This window comes from Echeneis naucrates, chromosome 17 (assembly GCF_900963305.1).
Source record: "Echeneis naucrates chromosome 17, fEcheNa1.1, whole genome shotgun sequence".
Lineage (NCBI taxonomy): Eukaryota > Metazoa > Chordata > Actinopteri > Carangiformes > Echeneidae > Echeneis > Echeneis naucrates.
This window is the reverse complement of record NC_042527.1, coordinates 1262650-1283104: the sequence shown is the minus strand read 5'-3', so window position 1 is coordinate 1283104 and position 20455 is coordinate 1262650. Positions and strand designations below refer to the sequence as shown.

General features: G+C 39.2%; 1 protein-coding gene across 1 annotated transcript; it reads right to left on the bottom strand.

The window, feature by feature from the left end:
* Positions 1-1595: 1595 nt before the first annotated feature.
* Positions 1596-20423, bottom strand: LOC115057492 (potassium voltage-gated channel subfamily H member 7-like). The gene is given in 18 exon segments (XM_029524642.1): positions 1596-1876; positions 2882-2981; positions 3985-4160; positions 4268-4432; positions 4903-4994; positions 5765-5963; positions 7367-7608; positions 7782-7936; positions 8123-8236; positions 10484-10622; positions 10939-11111; positions 12630-12684; positions 13314-13341; positions 14004-14179; positions 14869-15085; positions 15389-15553; positions 19113-19343; positions 20348-20423. Coding segments are annotated over 18 exon segments (2784 nt in total).
* Positions 20424-20455: the final 32 nt, after the last annotated feature.

The window sequence follows — 20455 nt, the reverse complement described above, 5'->3', positions numbered from 1 at the left end:
GCCAATTTTTTTAATAAATAGTCACTTTTTCTGTTCAGAAGTCTGATGTTTTTGTTTTGTTTTTTTTATATTGAAATCCCCATGGAAGTTCAGACTTATTTTTATTTAATGTGCTACTCAAAGGACTACAGTAACTATGAGACAGAGGGCTGACGTCTGAGGGTACTGTAGGATAGTTGGGGATCACAAACAGTAACTAACAAGTGTGAAGAGATGCGGCATGAATTAGAGGGGGCGAGGCAGTGCGATGGAGGACAGAGGAATTACAACTAAGGGAAGTGGAATCTGAATATTCTTGCAGGACCTGATCTTGATTTGCATTCTGCAGTTGGGGCTTGCTGGTTGGTGACCTGTCTGTAGGGATGGCAGGGCTTGCACAGCCATATGGGGAGGTCATAGTGGGGGACATGATGGGGCTGGAGCTTGTGTTAGGTGTTGAGGTTAGAGTGCTATGGGAAGGTGGTATTACTAGCATCTGTCCCTGCAGCAGCTGCAAGATGGTCCCAATGTGTACTGACATGTAAGACTCCAACCTGGAAGAAAATAAACACTTCCAAAGTGAGACACATGGCTGTGTTAGAGTTCAGTGTAACACCAACTGTTCACTATCTAGTTTGTTCTACAGCCAGGCTGCTGTATTACTTTTAAGCTTCAATTAAATGTTCATGACCACACCAGAAGCAGAACACAAATATTGCTGTATATTATCCTCATACAGCATTTACCTCAAGTTTAATGTATAGAAATAATTGTTACTGTAATGAATCTTTCCTCTGCTGTGTCATTTTGCAACTGTAAAGGTACTACAAAAAAATCTTTACAGATTCATAAGGTTGTCACTTCCATGAAAGGCATTTTAGTTGCAGCCATTAAATTGATTCAAACTGTCTGCAATTTATAATCGAAAACCTTTATAAATGTTAAAATGATCCAGACTTTCTATATTGTGAGGATCAAATACAACTTTGACATAGTGTATTTAAAAAAAAAAAAAAAAAAAAACTTTTTTTGCGATGAAGAATGATCTGCACGTCAGTGTAACCTCCACTGTGTATGCAATGATATAGTGTTTGGATATCCTCCATACAGCGGACGTCCAAGGTCTTACAGATAATGTAATGTAGAAAGAAAGAACAAACTGAGAAGATATGGTTCAACATCTATTGGGGTCAGAGTCATGTGATAGTAATTACTTAAGAACATGCAATAGTGCAGATTTTAATTTCTAATAGCCTTTTGAGTAGAATAGTATGGCAGCAAAAACGCCATCAGGGAGCCAGAGGATTACGCTGTTATATGTAACATTTGGGCTTCAGCACAGTCCTCCAGCCAACCATTAAAGCCGAGAAGCCTTGCTGCCATATTAGCTCACCTGTAAACTCTGCACAGCCATGTCTTGCAGTTAGCACACTATTTTCTCACCAAATTTTTAACTTTACAATTTGAAGAGTGCCAAAACGTTAGCACATTTCAATTCTGATTTTCCTAGCAGTGCTATAGATATTGATCTAACCTTTCTTTAAGCCGCTACAATCATACTTCTGATATTGTGATCATTTGACTTGATGTCTGACATTGATGTGAAATTATCACTGCTACTGAGAAAGAGTGTGAGAGAAGTAACCCACCTGGTGATCTGTCTGCAGTGCCTCCAGCCTTTTCTCCAATGCCACCTCCTGCCTCCGAGACAGGCTGGCAGTCATAGGAGGAGAACAGAAAGGAGGAAGGCTGGAGGGACAGTGGGAGGAGGCCAGGTAAGGAAGCTGAGGAGGTGGTGAAGCGTCACTGTTAGGACAGGGCACCTCCTGGCAGTTGTATTTGTCTTGACTCCCGGAGCCACAGAATGTAAAGATGTTAGACGCTCCTGAAAACAGGTCTGGCCCAAAAACAGATGAAAAATGAGACATGAGCTAAGCAGTGCTGCCTCATTTAATCTCTATGTGCTCTATCTTTACACCTGCCTGTTACAGGGCTCCTCTTGAGAATTAATGATGACTGAGTAGGGCTGGTCATGTCTGGATCCTCCTCTACATCCTCACGGGAGAACACATGGCCATATCTACAGGAGAAGTTCAGGTTCACTTTGTAAAGAGGAACAGTAGTCTGCACATGTTGTATATAAACTAGAGAAATTGGACAATTTGTTTTTATATTGCACACAGCATTTAGTTAATATAATTCTTGGTACTTCATATATTTATTTGATCTGATTTATTTTAAAACTTTTTATTATCTTATCTTATGGGTCTGGAAAGAACTCATTAAAGTGGTATTGTTATCTTACAGTGCATCTTTAAGATTGTCCCAGTTATTGTATCTTCTCCAACTGTCTTCAGCTTTTTGACTCTTTTGCTGACCCTAACCCTTAAAGGAAGTTTTTCCTTGCTACTGTTGCCAAGTGCTTGCTCATTGGGGGATCTGTTGGGTCTCTTTAAATACATTTATAAAGAGTTTGGTCTAGACCTGCTCTATATGTAAAGTGCCTTGATGTAACTTTGTTATGATTTGGCGCTATACAAATAAATCTGATTTGATTTGATTTGATGGTGTCACCTTACAAATACACACAAGAGCCCCATGAAATCACAACTTGAAGACATTTAAAGAATCTGAGAAAATTGAGCACAGTGAATCTTCACACACCTTTTGCCTTTAGAACAGTGGTAAATCTCCCAGGCTGTCTCAACAATCTTGAAGGACTTGCACATCATTTGTGTCTCAGTGTCTTATGTCTCTATGCAATCCTGACTGACTACCTGATGTTAAGGTGAGGGCTGCAGGACTTGTTTTTGAGTTTCAGATTGTTTTCAATTGATAGAATGATTTCCATCCGTGCATCTGTGCAGGACCTGTTAGCTCTTTTGTCTTTATCAAGTGTTACCTGTGTGGGTGGAAGAGAGTCTGACTTTCGTCTTTGGTCTGATCCATTCTTTGCCATTAGAGTCTTCACCATTCAGAAGATCCATGATGTCCGAATTCACCTAAAGACAGACAAACGAATAGGGAAAAAAATGAATGCACAGTAAGTTACTGTTGATACAGGAAGAGTTCAACATGTTTGTGAAAAAAATCTATGTAATAATTCCTTTAATGGTATTTTAAAGAGTTGTTTTTATATAAAATATCTTTAAATACATTCTGACAGTAAGGTGAAAGTTACTTTTGTCTTTACATGATTTTAAACTTAATTTTATGTTGAGAAATCTAAAAATCGGGATATCACCAGACTATGAATCATATTACTTCTCTGAAATTGTGTCATGACTGTTGTTTCTGAAGATTTTTTTTTTTTTTTTGTTCTTTCCAGATTTTCCTGGATGTTCTTACAGCTATTCCCTTTCAGGCTGCCACAGCAAAACAGCTTCCCGTGACTTACATGATTGATTTGGCTACAGTTTTACACCGGATGTCTTTCCTGACGCAGCCCTCCCCGTTTATCAATGACAAGTGGGCGCCTTGTGGCTTGGACTCCTCATCAGAGAATCGAACCCTGCTCTCCCACATAGAAAGTGGGTAAACTCACCATTCTAACAAGGCTGTTTCTGAGCAAACAAAAATTATAAACAATTTATATATATATATGCGTCCTATATATATGCGACTATCTAGACTATTTAGATAAACATTTTATCCATTTGAATGTGCATATTTTAATCAATCAAGTAGGCAGGAGAAGTGGGGGTTACTTTACTTATTTTCAATATTTCTATATTCTCTTCTGTCTTCTCTTGTGACTGGAAATTATGTATTTACCAGCTAATACATCCTTCTTATATTTTTCCTCAGAATGATCTGAAATTTTCCCTACTTGTTAGACTTTCACAATTTAATTTTTTTCAAATTTTTGTTGAAATTCCTCCGAGACATAACACATGACATAAAATGTGACTGTGAGAAGCGATGTGATGACATCTCCATGGAGTCTTTGCAGAATAAATGGCAAGAACAGCTGAGGTTATTTGAGACCAAAGAAAGGCTCCACACAGTATCGGCATGTTGTCCCAAATAAAGTGAGTTGAGTGGGTGTACATAAGTTACCTCCAGTATATCCTTTCTGTGTATCTTGTGCAGATCACAGTAGGTCAGAGCTCTAACATCAGCCATAGACTTTCCTGGCAGAGCATGAAAATCGATGGGTTCTCCAAATATATAATTTTTACCTGGAGGGAAAAACAAAGAAATCTTGGCAGTTGTAAGACAAGCAATCCTGATTCTTGGGACTTTAGATGCTCATACTACCACATACCTGAATCATATGAGAACCTACCCAGTATAGCCACCACCATGTCCCCTTTGAGGATCTCTATTGACCCTCTAGTGACAAAGTACAGGTCTGATATCAGGTCTCCAGCATGAACAAGGGTGTCACCTGGAGGGGCATGCGTGGTCTTAAACTTCATGGCAAGGGCCCTCAGACAGCCCTTAGTGGATCCTAGACACCATAACAAATGCAATATGTTGACCAAATGCCACAGTAGGCATGTTTTCTGTACCTGAAGAAGGTGTCTAATACCATATAATATATAACATGAAACAGTCTATAGACCAAGATGTGACAAACGACAGCTCCATTTTTGGTTATATTACCGACCTATCTGGCCAAACTGTCCTGGGTGTATTCTGCCCTGACTTGACCCTGACGGAGAAGCAGTATAGATAGTAGATGGACTATATTATAGAGGTACAGCAGAAACAAATTCATACTTCATACATAGGTGCATACATTTTTTGTCTTTTTTAATGGCTGTCAAACAACTGTTGTGGAAAAAAAAAACTGTTGGTTGTGTAGTATAGAGAACAACTACCCCAATCTATATTCAGTAATTGCAATGTTTACTTTTCTTCACTGTAAATGTGTGAAATCCAATCAGTTTTAAAGCATTCTTATAGTAATAGTTTTACCTTTAAAAGCCTTACAGTTCTGCAGTAGTGACCTGTTGAGATGGAGACAAATATCTGCCTGGAGACACTGTGGAAAACCCTTTAAAACCGGGTGGAATGTTTTTAGGAAGGCAGACACACAGAGAGAGGATGCAATAGGGTTATTATCTTAGCTACAAGTAAGAGATAAATGGATTTGCTGTAAACACGATCCCTGATTAAAAAACTTATGGGTGTGTTGTCAACGTTGTATGGAATCAAAATAAAGTCTTAGACCTGCTGACCTGCGGCCAACAAACACTGTAAAAAAGTGTTAGTTGCTTTAACCATTTGCAATTTGCAAATGGTTAACAGAGCACTTGAATACAGTGAGCATCTCATAGAAACTAGCTGGTAAATGCATTTTAAGTAACACTGGCCACGTTTAAGTGTCAAATCTGCTGCTTGTTATAGCCAACAATAGACTTAATGAAATTCAGTTCATTTCATTTGTCCAGGTGCAGATGACATTTATCTAAATTCCCTTTACAGGGTGATGCTGAGACCTTCCTTTATGACAAAAAGAAACCAAGCAGATCCCCCAATGAGCAAGCACTTGGAGTCACTGGGGACGGTGAGTAAAAACTCCTTTTTATTATGACATTGTTCAACCACACAAATGGAATTGAGACTGCATATGGCTTGATTTATTGATCAGTTGGCCAAGATTCATTGAGCTCACAGGCCACTGATTTCTGACCAATACAGTCGGCTGCTTCTTTAGCTGCTGCTGCAATGTTGGGTGTTAGCACGAAGAAAAGGATTATTCACCTCTTGGAAAAATTGGAAATGAAGTTTTCTGTAACTTGGTTTCAGCAAGGGGACTCAGTCTCCCAAACTCACAGCATTCATATCTATCCCATTTGTGTAGGACCATGCATGTTGGAAGTATTCCTCGAGCCGCTGCTTCAGTGGGTTGGGGATCTGGTGGAAACGGATGAACTCTCGAACCTTCATCATCTGGGCATGGTAGCGAGCTGTGCCAGAGTAAAGCCGCTGGATAATGGCAGACACATTTCCAAAAATACTGGCATACATCAAAGCTGGTGAAGATGCAGACTTTAAGTCATTTACATTTTAAATAGCTGATCAAACAAAAGAATAGTCATAGAAATGGAGTAAATAGGTTTGTAAATAACATAACAAGGAAGGTAAGGTTAGGTTAGCATTTGGAATAAAGCCACTCTTCTAGCCGGCTTGCTTTCCAAGAAATCAACCTAACATTACGTCCTCCCTCAGTTTGCACTGAATAACATGCTAAGTTTGCTAAGTCACTTTCTATTTGATTAGTTTCTACTAGCTGTTTTTCAATCTGTACAAGCCCAGATTGAATTCACATTTCCCTGGAAAGTATCCATCCATGTGGCTTGTGTAAGTGCTCTCTGCTCACTTTTTCTTTGCTCAACAAAACCCAGCCTTTATGCCACTGTCATCACCACCAACAGTGGTTCCTATTGAAACAGTCATGCTTTAGAAATATCTGGGCTTCTTATCAAAGCATCTGAACTAAAGTTTCCTTTAAGGATCAGATATAAAACTAAGTAAATTAAGGCAGAATAATAAATCCAGCTTCCCAATGCAATGTAGACAGACACTTTATTTTATCAGATTATCAGGTCATTTGTACAGACATGCTTCAGCTCCAACTCTTTAACCGCATGATGTTATCAGTCACTTTGCTCTTCATCATCCAGGATCATTATTGGTGATATTCTTCATGCTCATTCCATCCCATATAAACAGATTGGATGGTCATCTCTGAGAGGCCAAATATGCATGTTTATTTACATGTTTCACCTACATGTCAGTGTGAACAACTGGACCACTTTAGACCAGGACTAATGAGGCCTCATGTCTAACCTGTTCATGCTGAGCTATTTGCACCTTCCATCTGGACTCACTGCACTTTAAAAACAAATTTTCTTGGCAGCACGGTTGTTTGACTGTTGGCCTACATGACACTTTGTCTGATCCTGACTGAGGTTGCACTATGACCAGGGGGCCTATTCTGTATGTTATTCCCCCCTCTCTCTCCCTACTTCCTGTTGGCATCTCTGCCATTTTACTGTCAGAATAAAGGCATAAAACCTCCAAAAATAATAATAATATAAAAAAATCAATTCTTAATCTGTGAACTTCTTTCCTTCACCTCTCTGAACTGATCATTGTCTTTAGTGCCTCTATTAATCATATTTCATGTTGTTCATTCATTCATTCAAGTATTTAGATTTCTATGTTATTTTTGGCATTTTCAATCTACTTTATGTCAATGTAAATTAATCCTTAACCCTCTAAGATTTTTCTAATATGTATTTATAATTTGTTAAAGACAATATTATTAATCAGTTACTTAACTATGCCACCTGTGACACATGGTTGTTTCCTTTGACCAACCTAATGTTAGTCAAATACACAAACAGCCAGACAGGTTGGGGATTGAACTTACCGCCAATAAGCATGACACAGATGGAGAAGATCTTCTCAGAGTTGGTGTTTGGAGAGACATTCCCAAAGCCCACGCTGGTCAGACTGCTGAAGGTGAAATACAGAGCAGTGATGTATTTATCTCTAGTGGAGGGGCCCGACTCCACGATGGATTCATTGTATGGCTTCCCCAGCTGAATGCCCAGAGTGTCCAGCCAGCCAATTCCAGCTGAGGCTGAGCGCTCAACATAACCTATGGCGTACCTGTGGTGAGAAGACAAGCATCCTGCACTGAAAACAACGCAAATTTCCATCACAGAGAACAGAAAAAAATCTACAGTCATTTAATATGTAGTTGTAAACTTTAGGCCAACTAAGGGTACAACTGTTTTCTGTTGCTCAAGAGTAATACTGCAGGTTAAAGCAGAGTAATGCACCAGATGCAGGCCAGCCAGTGGGCGATGAGGGCAAAGGTGCACATGAGGAGGAAGAGGACAGCGGCTCCATACTCTGAGTAACGGTCCAGCTTCTGGGCTACACGGACCAATTGCAGTACCCGAGCTGTCTTCAGTAAACCAATCAGTGTGGTGGTCTTTGAGGAGGAAAAATGGGAGTGACAGTGAAATATCCATGTGACTGAAATAATGGAGCAAAACTGAACCAATTATTAAGAAGGTATGGAAAAAAATAAGGACTTTCTACTATAGCTCTCGTTCTCAGACTCCTGACAGTGTCGTCTCCCTCTTACTCTGCCGCTACCCCCATACCTCTCCCTCACCACCTACTCTCCTGAGCGGTAGATGAGGAGATCGAAAGGAATGGCCGCCACCATGTCAATGAGAAACCAGCCTTTGAAGGTGTGGACAGCAATCCGAGAAGACTAGCTCACCACCTCAGGAGGCAAAACACAAGCAATATCATCAGCGACTCCAAATCCCACAGATTTGTCAATATACAATGGATGTATTAAACTGAGCAAAAGTTTTTTACGTTGTTGTATTTACAGGGAAACTAAGGTTTTAATGATCTCTTTAACCATCCAAACTAAGCCAAAGTTCATACAACAGCCCCTGGTAAACGTCATCAATAAGAAACATCTTCAAACTGTTTTGTTTTTTTTTCTCATTTTAGGATTTTCAAAGTAAAGTTATAGCTAATTTCATAATCAGTGCAGAAGCGAGTACTCTAGAAGTTTTCTAGAAGGTTTTCATTCAGTTGAGTTAAGTGTCCTACATCTGAATTAATGAATTTAGCTCTCCGCTCTGGGTCTGTTCCATCTTCATTTAAACATGCTGTGGTGCAGTCAATCAGAAAAAAGAAAAACTTGCAATCAGTTCTTGCCAATATCAGATCAATCTCAAAACTCCCTTTATGTCCAAGGTACTGGATAAAATAGTTTAGTTCAATTTTAAAATTTTTTGGTCATATTAAAATGTGAAAAGTTTCAATCTGCCTCCAAACCTTGCCATATGCAGAATCTGCTGTATTTAACCATTTTCTGTTACATATTGTGGAAACTGTGCTATTTTAGTTCTCCTGGGTCTGACAGAATCATTCCAAACCGCAGATCATCATATTCTTATACCTAGATTAAAGAAATGTGTAGGCTTTAAACATACTTCCCTGAAATGGTTATTGTCAAATTTGGGCCCCTTACTTTTATCATATACACTAACCCAGGGGTCAATCTTTAGGAAGCATAACACTCTCTTCCCCTGTTTTGCTGATACTATACTGGTGTGCTTACCCTTAAAAATAAGTAGTAAGGAGTCTTTATTTAACTGCAAAGTAGACATAAAAACCTCAACTTTCTCGGCTTAAATGAAAGCAAAATAGAGCTGATTACGTGTGGATGCCCTGATCAGGTTCAGGATATGGCTGGATATGGCCCCTTGCATCTTAAAAGGGTTCCCAGTCTAAAAGAACATGGCGTGTTTTGAATAGGTCTTTTAAATGAAGAAAGTTCAACAGTTCAATTCTGTTGATAAAACCAAATATTTTAAGCTGAGAGTCCTGGTTAAGGTCAAGCCGTACTTATGTCAGCAAGACCTTGAGAGAGTGAGCCATGTTTGAGCAGCTCACATTTAGTCTATTGTAATTCTCTTTAGGTGGTTATAGAACGGTCAGCTCTAAACTGTGTCCAAGTAGTCCAAAATGCAGCTTTAACCTCTTACCTGGTACAAAGAAGCATGAACAAAACTCCCATACACTGTACTCTTCAGTGGCTTCCTTAGAGGTGAGCGAGCCTTTGGAGTCGCTCCTCTAAATCTGTAGAATGCACTAACTTTAAATATACACACTGCTTGGAACCTTGAAACCTTCAAATTTTGAAAGGTGAAAACTTAGCTCCTCTCAGTGGTGTTTAACTGAGCAAATACCCCCCAATTTACTGCTTACTGTTTCTATTTAGGTCTGTTTTAGTAACTTTTTTTTAACCCCCTAGATGTAATGACTTGTCCTCTATTGTGTGTATGTTAGTGTGCCCCTTCCTCAGTTATTTTGATAATCAAGTTCTGTCTTGTTTCAGATCAGCTTACTCCCTTTTCCCTCATGTTTCCCACTCCTGGGATAGCAGTAATGTGCCTCACCTGTCTGTCTGATCACCTCCCCCTGTATATATATCCCTCCCTTCATCCTTTTGTCTTTTCCAGATCATTGTAGCATGCCATACGTTCCAGCACTCTTTGTTGTGTTCTTGGTTTTGTCTTTTGCCTCCTCCCTTTGTGCTTCTGCTCTGTGGACTGATTTTTATGTACCAACCCACTGCTGCCATGTTGAACTCTGCCTTTGTCTCATCCCTTTTGGTTGCGTTGATTGAGATTTGGATGGACTATTCATGCACCAAACCCAGATAGTCAGTTGAACTGATCCCTGTGTCTGAGAGTCGCGCTTTCAGCTCCTTTACCAAAGCCTGCGGAGAGCTAAAAAAGAATCAAAATCTTGGGTCGTGTGTGTATAAAACAATAAATCATCGATCAATCCCATTCAGACCTGGTATTAACATCTGCGTCAGGTGATCTGATCAAGGGGGGACAGCTTAAAGTTCAGGAGTGAACACATTCAGGATACAAGATGGATGTGTTCTGATAAGTAAGTGGAGCTGTTGGTGACTCAGTCATTCACAATCACATCATTTCACCTCATCATTACAGTTAACATATGTCGTCCTGAAGTTGATAATTATATCAACAATGAACATGATGTCCACTATGAGATCCACCACGGTGAGGGGGGAACAGGAGTAACCACACGTCTGCATGGCAGCTTCCTCCTGGTCACTAAAGGAAATTACACCAACGTACATTCATGAGAACATGTAATTTCCTCTAAATGATTTAGACTGCAAGATTAATGTATATAAGATAGAGTCATTTGATGATTGAGCCATGATCAAATTAATCTGCAAAGTTGATGAGTTGCATGTTGTCAGGAAAATTCAGATTCCAAATTCCAGGATGGCATAAGAGGAAAGGTCAGGAATTCACCAAAACCATCACTTATTGTTGCTGATTTTAGCAGAGTAAACCAATAATCCTCACAATTATACCTCATGTGGGTCAGGTAACCATCACTGCTGTGAGAGCTTCCACCTACCTCAGGAGAAATGTTGCAGAATAAGGGGTGAAAATGGCAGTATAAATCACCAAGAGGAGGATAACCCAGTCCCACACAGCTTTGAAAGGACTGTAGTGAAGGATGGTCCACTTCTGGATCCTTGGAGTCTGCAGCTTATACTCTGGTAACACATCAGCTCCGAGAGACAGAACCTACAGGGGAGAGATCTGTCTGTCCTTTCATTCTAATCAGCGTTAACAGATGTGTGATGTGAAAATGCAGCCCGACAAACAAATGGCAACATGCAGTGTGTTTGTAAACAGCTGTTCCAAAAAAAAATCCCCACAAATGCTAGCGCTTCTTGTCATATTCTCCAAACAGGATAGATGATCTTCAAACTATCAGTCATTATACACGGGGAAAATGAACACCACACTTTTAGGTTTGGGAAACAGAAATATGTTTATGATAGCTGCAAGCCATCTTCAAAAACCGGATTAAACATACCTTGCCAATTAGGGCAGATTTTTAATGATGAAGAGTAAATGCATGACCCCCTGGTTAATAGCTACAGGCTGTTTTAAATGTTCATTGTTAACACATGGACCAAAAAAAGGGGAAGGGCATAACATTAAAATGAAATAAATAAATAAATAAATAAATACTCAGTGTAACTATGATTCTGTTTATGTGTAATATACATAGTTTTTTATTATAATGTGTTGATTGTTAATATACTTCACTTTTTTGTTGTTTTGCAAAGTTTTGATATTTGAATATTGTGCTCAATAAGAAAAGATTTAAAAATGTATGAAAATGTATGACTCCTTAGCAGGATGATGAACAACATCCCCTTGTGATGTTGATGGCAACCTCTGGCTAACACATTGCTCTCAAATACATAGGTAGGTTTCAATCTTTTGTTGGTCATGTTTATGCCAAATCTCAATGTGTGTCCATCTCACACACATCTGGCACAATGTCTTACACTATCTAACACAAAAAAAACTTTTCAGTGTTCCCCTTCTAGTTTGTTAACTCAGAGTTCATGCCTCATTTCAGGAGTATCCTTCCAGAATAGCTGTGTAACCCTAACCCTTGATGCTGTGGGCAAGACTGATTATTCATCCAGCTCCAACTGACAATTTCCAATCTGCTTTGGGCCTTCTTCATGCCATCACATAAAGGCGTGATAGTGATAGCAACTGTATTGCAATGGAAATGTATCACATCGTACAAGCAGCGGACACAATGCCCTCTTTTTATTATGTGCCCATAGCAGATAATAAAATGACTCCTAGGACAAAATCTGACAAATATATTCTAAACAGTTAACTACATGTTAAATCATGTAATGTAGTTCTCACAGCTGGATTCTCCTCTCACCATCATTTGGCTTATTAGGTGAGCAGATGAGGAGCTGGTCCATGAGGTTTGACAGGATGTGCAGGATGATTAATGAATGCAGGACCATACCTTAAACAGCAATCCATGAACATTAAGCAAACCGCCTCACCACACCACATCTAAAATATCAACAACCCAATCACATCTTCCATCAATGTTCTCCAGTAATTCATTCAAATGTAAGTCACAGAGAAAGTGGAAAGTGTTGTTCCTGTACTTGTTCCTGCTAATTTAACTCAGACTGAATGAAAAAAAAAAACAGAAATGGATGGACGGATGAACTGCTAGTTTAGGAAAGAAACATTAAAAACATCTTCACTCACCTGGGTGACCTTCTCAGTGACATGGTGCGTTCTGTCAATCAGTTTACTAGGAGGCCTGATTTCACCTGGAGGTAATGTCACAAAGGCTTCCTTCATGTCCAGTGAACTCTGGGCAACTAGCTGCAGGTGCACAAACCAAACATACACACTTTCATACATACAAAGATTGGGCAATGATTCAATTTCAAGTTTGTTTTTTTATGAATTTGTTTTAAGCTTCATTCAATAATAAAAATGTGATGGTGGAACTGCACAGGCCAAAGAAAACAGCTCAAAAGAAACAAGCCCCCAAAAAATTGTCAAACAATCAAGTTTGCTAAATTTAAGGTTTTGGTCTTTGATGTAATGATACTAAAGTAACCATTAGAAATGTGATATAATTGCATGTAGTCGAGAAGACTGTCACAAAACAGTAATTCACATATTTATGTCGCTGTCATTTGATGCATTGGTGGTTCACTCTTTGTTCACTCACATGTTGGAACTTCTAGGTCTTGTTTCTGCATGAGTTGTACACTGACTGTTGTGTGTGTGTGTGTGTTACCTGGCTGTTGGTTCGGAAACACAAATCATTATCTGGCATTCCAACTGGCACACTGGACTTTCTAAAGGTTAATATACCTGCTAAAGGACAAATTAGCAGAGAACATCATCTCATACACTTCAAAGTAATGGAACAGCTACAAGACAGTTTTCTGACTTGTTGAGCATCCTTAAATTTAATTGTGTTGGTAAAAGATCAGATTTAAATAGGTTTTAATAACAAAATACACAAACAACACAAAGCAGTAGAATTATCCAGACAAGGTAGTGGGATTAGGGCACAGAATGGTTTCCCAGACTGACAGGGCAAAGTGCACACCCAGAGACATTTGATTACAGTTTGTATAATTTTCAGAGCTTGCAGTTGCTATAGTTGCCTCACTATTTCTTCTTCCTGCTTCACGCTGTAATTTAGCAAGAGAGGATTTGGTCCTCCGCTGATTGTAAAAGGTACAAGGTCAAAGGTTTTTCATCCCGTCATTTTCCTTTCTTATAGATGCTATGCTTATTGAGACAGCATAGATTCTTAAGTTTAGCATTTTCAGAGTATATTAATGGAGCAGTTATGTCTTTGGGACAGGCAGGGCTCTACAATTGTTCCATTTCAGAAAATGATAAGACAGTCCAGGGCAGGGGTTATCTGGTTAATGATTTTGACCCAAAATAATTTGGTAATTGTTCTTTTTGGCAAATCTAAAATTCTGCTGTACTTTGAGGAAGGAAAGTTGGATGTAGGTTTGGATGGGTCTGTTGCAGTGTCCCTTGGATTGATTGGGGCACTTTATGATTTTCAGAGGTTATAAATAAAATATGCTGAATTGAAATGCTCACCAGTACAGCTGTGTCTCAACTGCAGTCTCTTTTCCCAATAACTGTGTCCCTTCTTTAAGTCATCCACTGAAGAGGAATGCTTTAAAGTGGCACAGCCATCACCAAAACTGCTGAAAGAAAGTTTGACATGCAGAGGAGTGTCACCTTCGTCCGGGCCTCTTCTGTTCGCCTCCATCCTACAGACAGCACGCACAATTTTACGCACAGTGATACTGCCCACAGAGCAGTGTCACTGTTTTTCAAGCACCTATTATTGTTGGACCACCCTATGTTTGATTTCCTTTTCCTCTTCTCATACAAACCATGTATATCCCACCAAAACACACCTATATTTAAGAAGAAAATGCTTCAGAATCCATTAAAGGAGGGAATAAAATAAAAATTAAAAAAAATGGTACTGTAGTGATGTTAGATCACAAAACTGAACTTTTTGAAGTTGAATTATTATTATTAATATTATGTATATCACCTAATTCTGTTGTCTGTGAGTCTATCTTTCTCAAAAAGTGAAGAAATGTGATGGGAATAATTTTAAACTTAATAATTATCTTGTATTTTTTGATAGTGTGAGAACAGAGAAGCAAATTATTATTCCTTCATAGGTGAAGGTATTATTAGTTTCATTATAGTTTATTTTATGGTATATTCCTTGTAATAATTACAATAGTATTATCTGAAAGAGGAAATGAAAATACCTTGGTGGGGCATGTGAGGAGGTGAGGGGCAGGGCCACAGATGGGGGGCTGAGGTTGGAGCTGTTGGCAGATCTGCATGAAGTCCCCAACCTCTTCTCCCTCCTGTTCTTGTAGCCATCAGAGAACTATCAGCATCCCCTCCTTCTCTTCTCTCTCTGTCTCGATCAGACCTTTCCTTTGGCACCACCAGGTCTTCCAACTCTCCTTCTCCTCTTGTTTGTTCCTCCTCCTCCTCTTCTTTGTCCGAGAGCAGCAGTCCAGTTCCCATCTCCTCCAGATGTTGTCTCTCGTGGAGGGAAAACAATTTGTCCAGGGCCAGAGACTCATGACCGAGGGGAAGGAAATCAGCATGAGGGGATGCCAGCTCTGTGTCACCTGATGGGACTCCTGAGCCAGGGCACAGGGAGTGAAGAAAAAGCTGCAGATGCTGTGGCCAAGCTGGGTGGAGAACAAGAATAAGACTAAGTCTAACTGAAGAAACTGGGACAAAACAGCCTTTGATACTTTGCACTGATGGCAGCACAAAGCACAGGAGTTAGTAGTTTTTACTGCTAAATGCATTTTGCCAAAGATACTAATATTCTGTTCATTTCATTATCCTAGTGTATTAATGTGTAGTGTAATGCTGATTGTCAGGCTCCATACCTCATTGTTTACCAACTGATAGCTGAGGGTGCTAATGAAACATACCCATGTTGGTCCAGGGGATACGCAGCACACTACTGAGTTCTCTGTCTGCTGAGCTGCTAGCTGGTCTGGGATCAGTGGGAAGCTCAACGTTAAGAATAAACATGATGACCAGGCCATCTTCATTCTTTACTGGGACCACATCTATTTCACAGTTGAAACACACTCCTGAAATGACAATGAGACACAGAAAAGAGAACAACAGAGGAAGGAATTAATTTCCCTTGTGATATATCACATAATACTGTAATGTAAATGTCATTCTGGAGATTTCCTTGAGATTATACACAGTGTCCATGCAGTGTAGTGCTACTCATTGGTTGAAGCCTCCTGTTTGTAATTGTTGTCATTTTGGTTTTGTGGAACCAGAGGAAGGTGGAGCTGATGAGGACTGAGGGCTGGAGTTGACCTGCTCTGTACTCTATCCTGACTGTGTGGCACAGTCGGTCATCACATAGTAGCTACACCTAATACAGCTTATGTTTTGTGGCCTCTTCTCCTCTAAATGGGACCATTATATCACAAAAATAATCAGAATTTTAAACTGAAGAAAACTAGTGACTGAGAACATAAACTCACAAGGAATTACTATACTTACTTCATATTTAACCTTTTGATGTCTTGCTCAACCGTTTGGTAGAGACCTATACTTTAAAAACTTAAAAAAAAAATATTTTAGTGTTATTATTGCCCCAAGGCAATAAAAAATGCAAAAAAATTATTTTTCCATTGCTTTTTTCTTTGTGAGGACATTAAAGGGTTAGTCTTATCTCATCAAAATTCCTAACAATGTATTAGTCTTAAAAACCACATGCCAGTCTGCTTCCTTACCTAAATCTGCAACTAATGTTATTTGGGTAATCACTGATTCAAACCTAAACTTATTGTTTAACTTAAATGTTTACATATTTTGCAGCGAAAAATTGGCCATGCCCATAATATTGACTCACTAGCGAAATAAGCCTCTTACTTTTGGCAGCTCAGTGCTTTCACTGTCATGGTGCATTGTTAACACAGCACATGACAGTGAAGGAGAGAGGATAGCAAACTGGATCATGGGATCATTAATTTGACACAGTGACCAGTTCAAGAACAGTTCAAGAACACAGAGAACACCTGTCACTCATGACAGAGGCACTTAGACTTTGCCTGAATTTAATTGAGTGTGGCCTTTGGACCTTAAGAATTTCAAATGTACATACAGAAAAGTTGTGATTGATTCAGTTCACTCTATTGCAGCCATGAAGTCCATAGAAACAAGATAAAAGGTGAAAGAGAACCATTTGATCCAATGCAGTACCTGCCAGGATAGTAGAGAGTGAAATCTAGGATAAAAATATCACAATCAGTAGCATCGGAGCATAGTAACACATAGTAACACACACTGCCCTGTTAAATATCAATGAGTACAACTCCACTCTTCAGGGGTGGATATAGCACAATACTTGAAAAATCCTACAACCGAAACTTGTATTGAGACAAACAATTTGCTTCATGAGCCATTTTATTCAGACAATACTTTAACCAATCTTTCCACTCAACAGCTGCGTCGATTAAATCTTCTAAATCAATATCTAAGGACTCTAGACTCTTACACCTTTGCCTTTATTTGGCAGTTTAGTCAAGGGAGATGAGAAAAGCGAAGTCAGAGAGAAGAGCAATGGCATGCAGGAAATAAATACACTGCCTGGGGACACAGGCTCAGAGAGGTAGAGGTGTGTCCTCAGCATCTAGCCATCAGGTTGTCTCAAAAAAGCTTTGTATTTGTTATTTTTGTTGTTTGTTATTATTGTTAAAGATTGTTCAATTGTCTGAATAGTCATCACTAGTACATAACACTAGTGAGTATAACAGATCAAATACTCCTTGATTATTTTTTTCTCTCTGCACTAAATTTACACTATAGCCACATTCACAAAATAAGGCTGCTATCATTAACCACGCTAATGCAAACTTTAATGCTTTTCTATTTTAAGTATACCACCATAAATAAACATGATATTTTGTGCAAATGTCTTAGAATTAGATGTTTTTCTTCATAATTAATCAACACTCTAAACTGGAGTCAAAAGCAGCTTTCGAGTTACTTAGTAATCCATTTAATATTCAAAAAGGTCAGTACAGCTCATGATTTAGTCACAATATCACTTCATTGTTTGGGGGTTATCATATTGGAAACAGGCCGAATAATTTTGTGCTTGTGTGTATGTGGGGGTGTGATAATTTTAGTGTGGAGGGCAGAGTGAAAGTCAATGTCATTCTTTAGAGACAATGAGGAAATGGAATCATACTTTTCATGAGAGCATAAGCACCATATCAGCTAAGAGATGATAAAATAAAGGATTAGAGATTAACAGAAAGAGCTGAAACATTTTTCAATCCTCTCTCTCCCTCTCGCACTTTCTCTCTCACACACACACTCTCTCACTTCATCTGTCCATCTTTTTCTCTGACATTGAACTGCTAACTCCCTTCTCCTCTATTATTTTTTTCCTCTTAAGTTTTATATTTACATAAAATATAAATTAGGTGTCAGATGACATATTCTTCTGTTTTTCATAGTTCCTTACAAGTGAAAATTTAAGTCAGAACAGCAAAACCTTAAAGTAGCAGGTCCTCTGTAACTCTGCAATTGTTCAGTGAGATGATATTAAGGACAATAAAATGTCAGGTTTAAAAAATAAGACTTTTTAGAAAATACATAGAGTGTTCAGAAGTCATTTTCATCATGCCTAAATATTTAGTTTTCACTGGAGAAACTGTGATCTAGTCATCACCCCCGTAACTGCTTTGGCTGTGTGGATTTGCTACGATGTATTTTAGAAAAACATGTTGATAACAAAACAAATTTCAAAACTGGCAAGAGTTTTACTGCAGATATATAAAAACATCTGTGTTGCAAGCTTTCATGTTTTTCCATTGTGATTCATCCACCAATAATTGATATGCTAAGTTTTGTTAATGTCTTTGAATTAGAGGTTCTTCCCCAGAATCCTCATAATTGGTATATAATCGAAAACAAAACCTGGAGTCTGTGCGTGGTCGCTCTCTCTATAGTCCACCAGGATTATATGCTACACTATACCCTCGGGTGATGATTACCACTATCCCTCCATCATCTATAACACTTATCCCTCAGGGTCCCAGGGGGCTGGAGCCAATCCCAGCTGACTTTGTGCGTACAGGGAACATTCTGGAGAGGTTGCCCTTCTATCACAAAGCTGACATATGGATACAATACAGCCACTCGCATTCAGTTCAACCACTAATAAATCTAAACGTACATGTTCACTAATGGACTGTGGGGGCAAGCTTGAGAGCCTGAAGGGACACTGAGAGAGAGTACAAATCCCACACAGAACTGCCACTGCACCATGGTTTCTCAGTGGCGTTATCACAGTGGAAAAAGCTTGCAGGCAGGACTCTTTGTTCAGTTGGCCAGCTACCAAACTTAATTCAGTTAGAGTGAGACGTGACACGATGTCGCAGAGTACGTCATGTAATCTAGATATTTTGCTTTGTGGTGCTTAGTGTCATTTGTATGTGACACATCCTGACACCTTTAACTGTAGTTTGATTGTCTTAGCTGAATCTGAATAGGTCACACAGGTAGTGGTCATAGCAGAAATCATAGCGCTTCGGTGGTCCACGTGTTTTATTTTAGTTTAGCTGAATGGTCTTTTGTCTGAACAAGAGTCTGTGTCAGTCAGAACCAACAGAATCATACCATCTTTAGTGTAGAGGGAAATCTCCACCTTTCTCTCTTCTACTCCCAGTCGAGCCTTAGCCATCTGGGCAACCGCCGGCCTCCGGGTGTGGGGTCTGTAGAGAAAACTGCAGGTGCAGGGTTTCTGCATCACCTCTGCCCGGGTATAACCACACATCCCACAGAAGGCGTCATTGCAGAAGATAATGGCACAGTTCTCAACCTGTGCATTGGCAATGATAAACTTTCGATCTGTGGGGGAGGACGAAAAAAACAAAACAAAAATGAGGGATGAGGAGAACCCCCCCCTCCCATTCTGCAACATTAGAAAAAGGTTAGAATGTCCCAAAACCTAAAAATATCGCAAATTTACACACAACACAAACCATAAACTTACAAAGCACGCACACATACAGATCCAGTTATCATCACATGTATGTAGTTTTCCAAATCAAACAGGGCTTTTATGAATAACAATATATTTCAAAACTGTCGAATTAAATTGTGACATCAGGCTCTTTTTCAAGAAGATAACGAATGCACTGTGATCACCGGTGGATGGTGCTATTATTGATCACTATAATATATACTATCATGGGTCATATTTCAGAGGGCAAGCGTTTTTGAGTTCAGAAGCATCATTGCTATAAAACACGTGGTTCAGTCCTGAATGTGCGTTATGAAATCTCTACAGGTGTTTTGGTCACAACAATGACAAAACATGACATTGGGTGATGCCATTTGAGGAATTTTTAACAGGAGCTAAATTCACGGCCCGGAGGTCTCCTCTGTGCACAGAAAAACAAATGTAATTCCCTGTCAGGTTCAAAGAAGAAGGAATAAATATTAGTGCTCACTTAAAACCAAAGGTAGTAAAATCTACAAATGAAACCCAAAATCTTCTGTGATATCAGTTTCAGCAGGGATTAAAAGCCATAAGGAGATTTCTAAATAGCTACAGGTTAGACTGTTGTCATGATGATGACGGCATCTCTGATATACTTAAACATTAAAGGATTAGGGTTACAGAGTGGTCCGAGTGGTCCCGGTGGTCCTCTGCTTTACCCGAGTACTGATAACGTTTAACATTACTCTTAACTTCTTTTTAATATTTCAACATTTATTTAAGTACTTTTTGTATGTAAAAATTCCTGTTTGGTAAAACAAGAATTTATTTATTTCTGTATTTTTAGCAGTTCCCATGAATTGTGCAATTAATTCCTATAGATAAGTATGGATACTGCTGAGGTACTTACTCTGTCCCTCGAACTTGCGTATTATAGTGTCCAGGAAAGTGTTCTGAGGGGCCACATGGCCTCGTCTCACTGGCATGGCTCGATCCGGTCCTCTGGTTCTAACTGGTT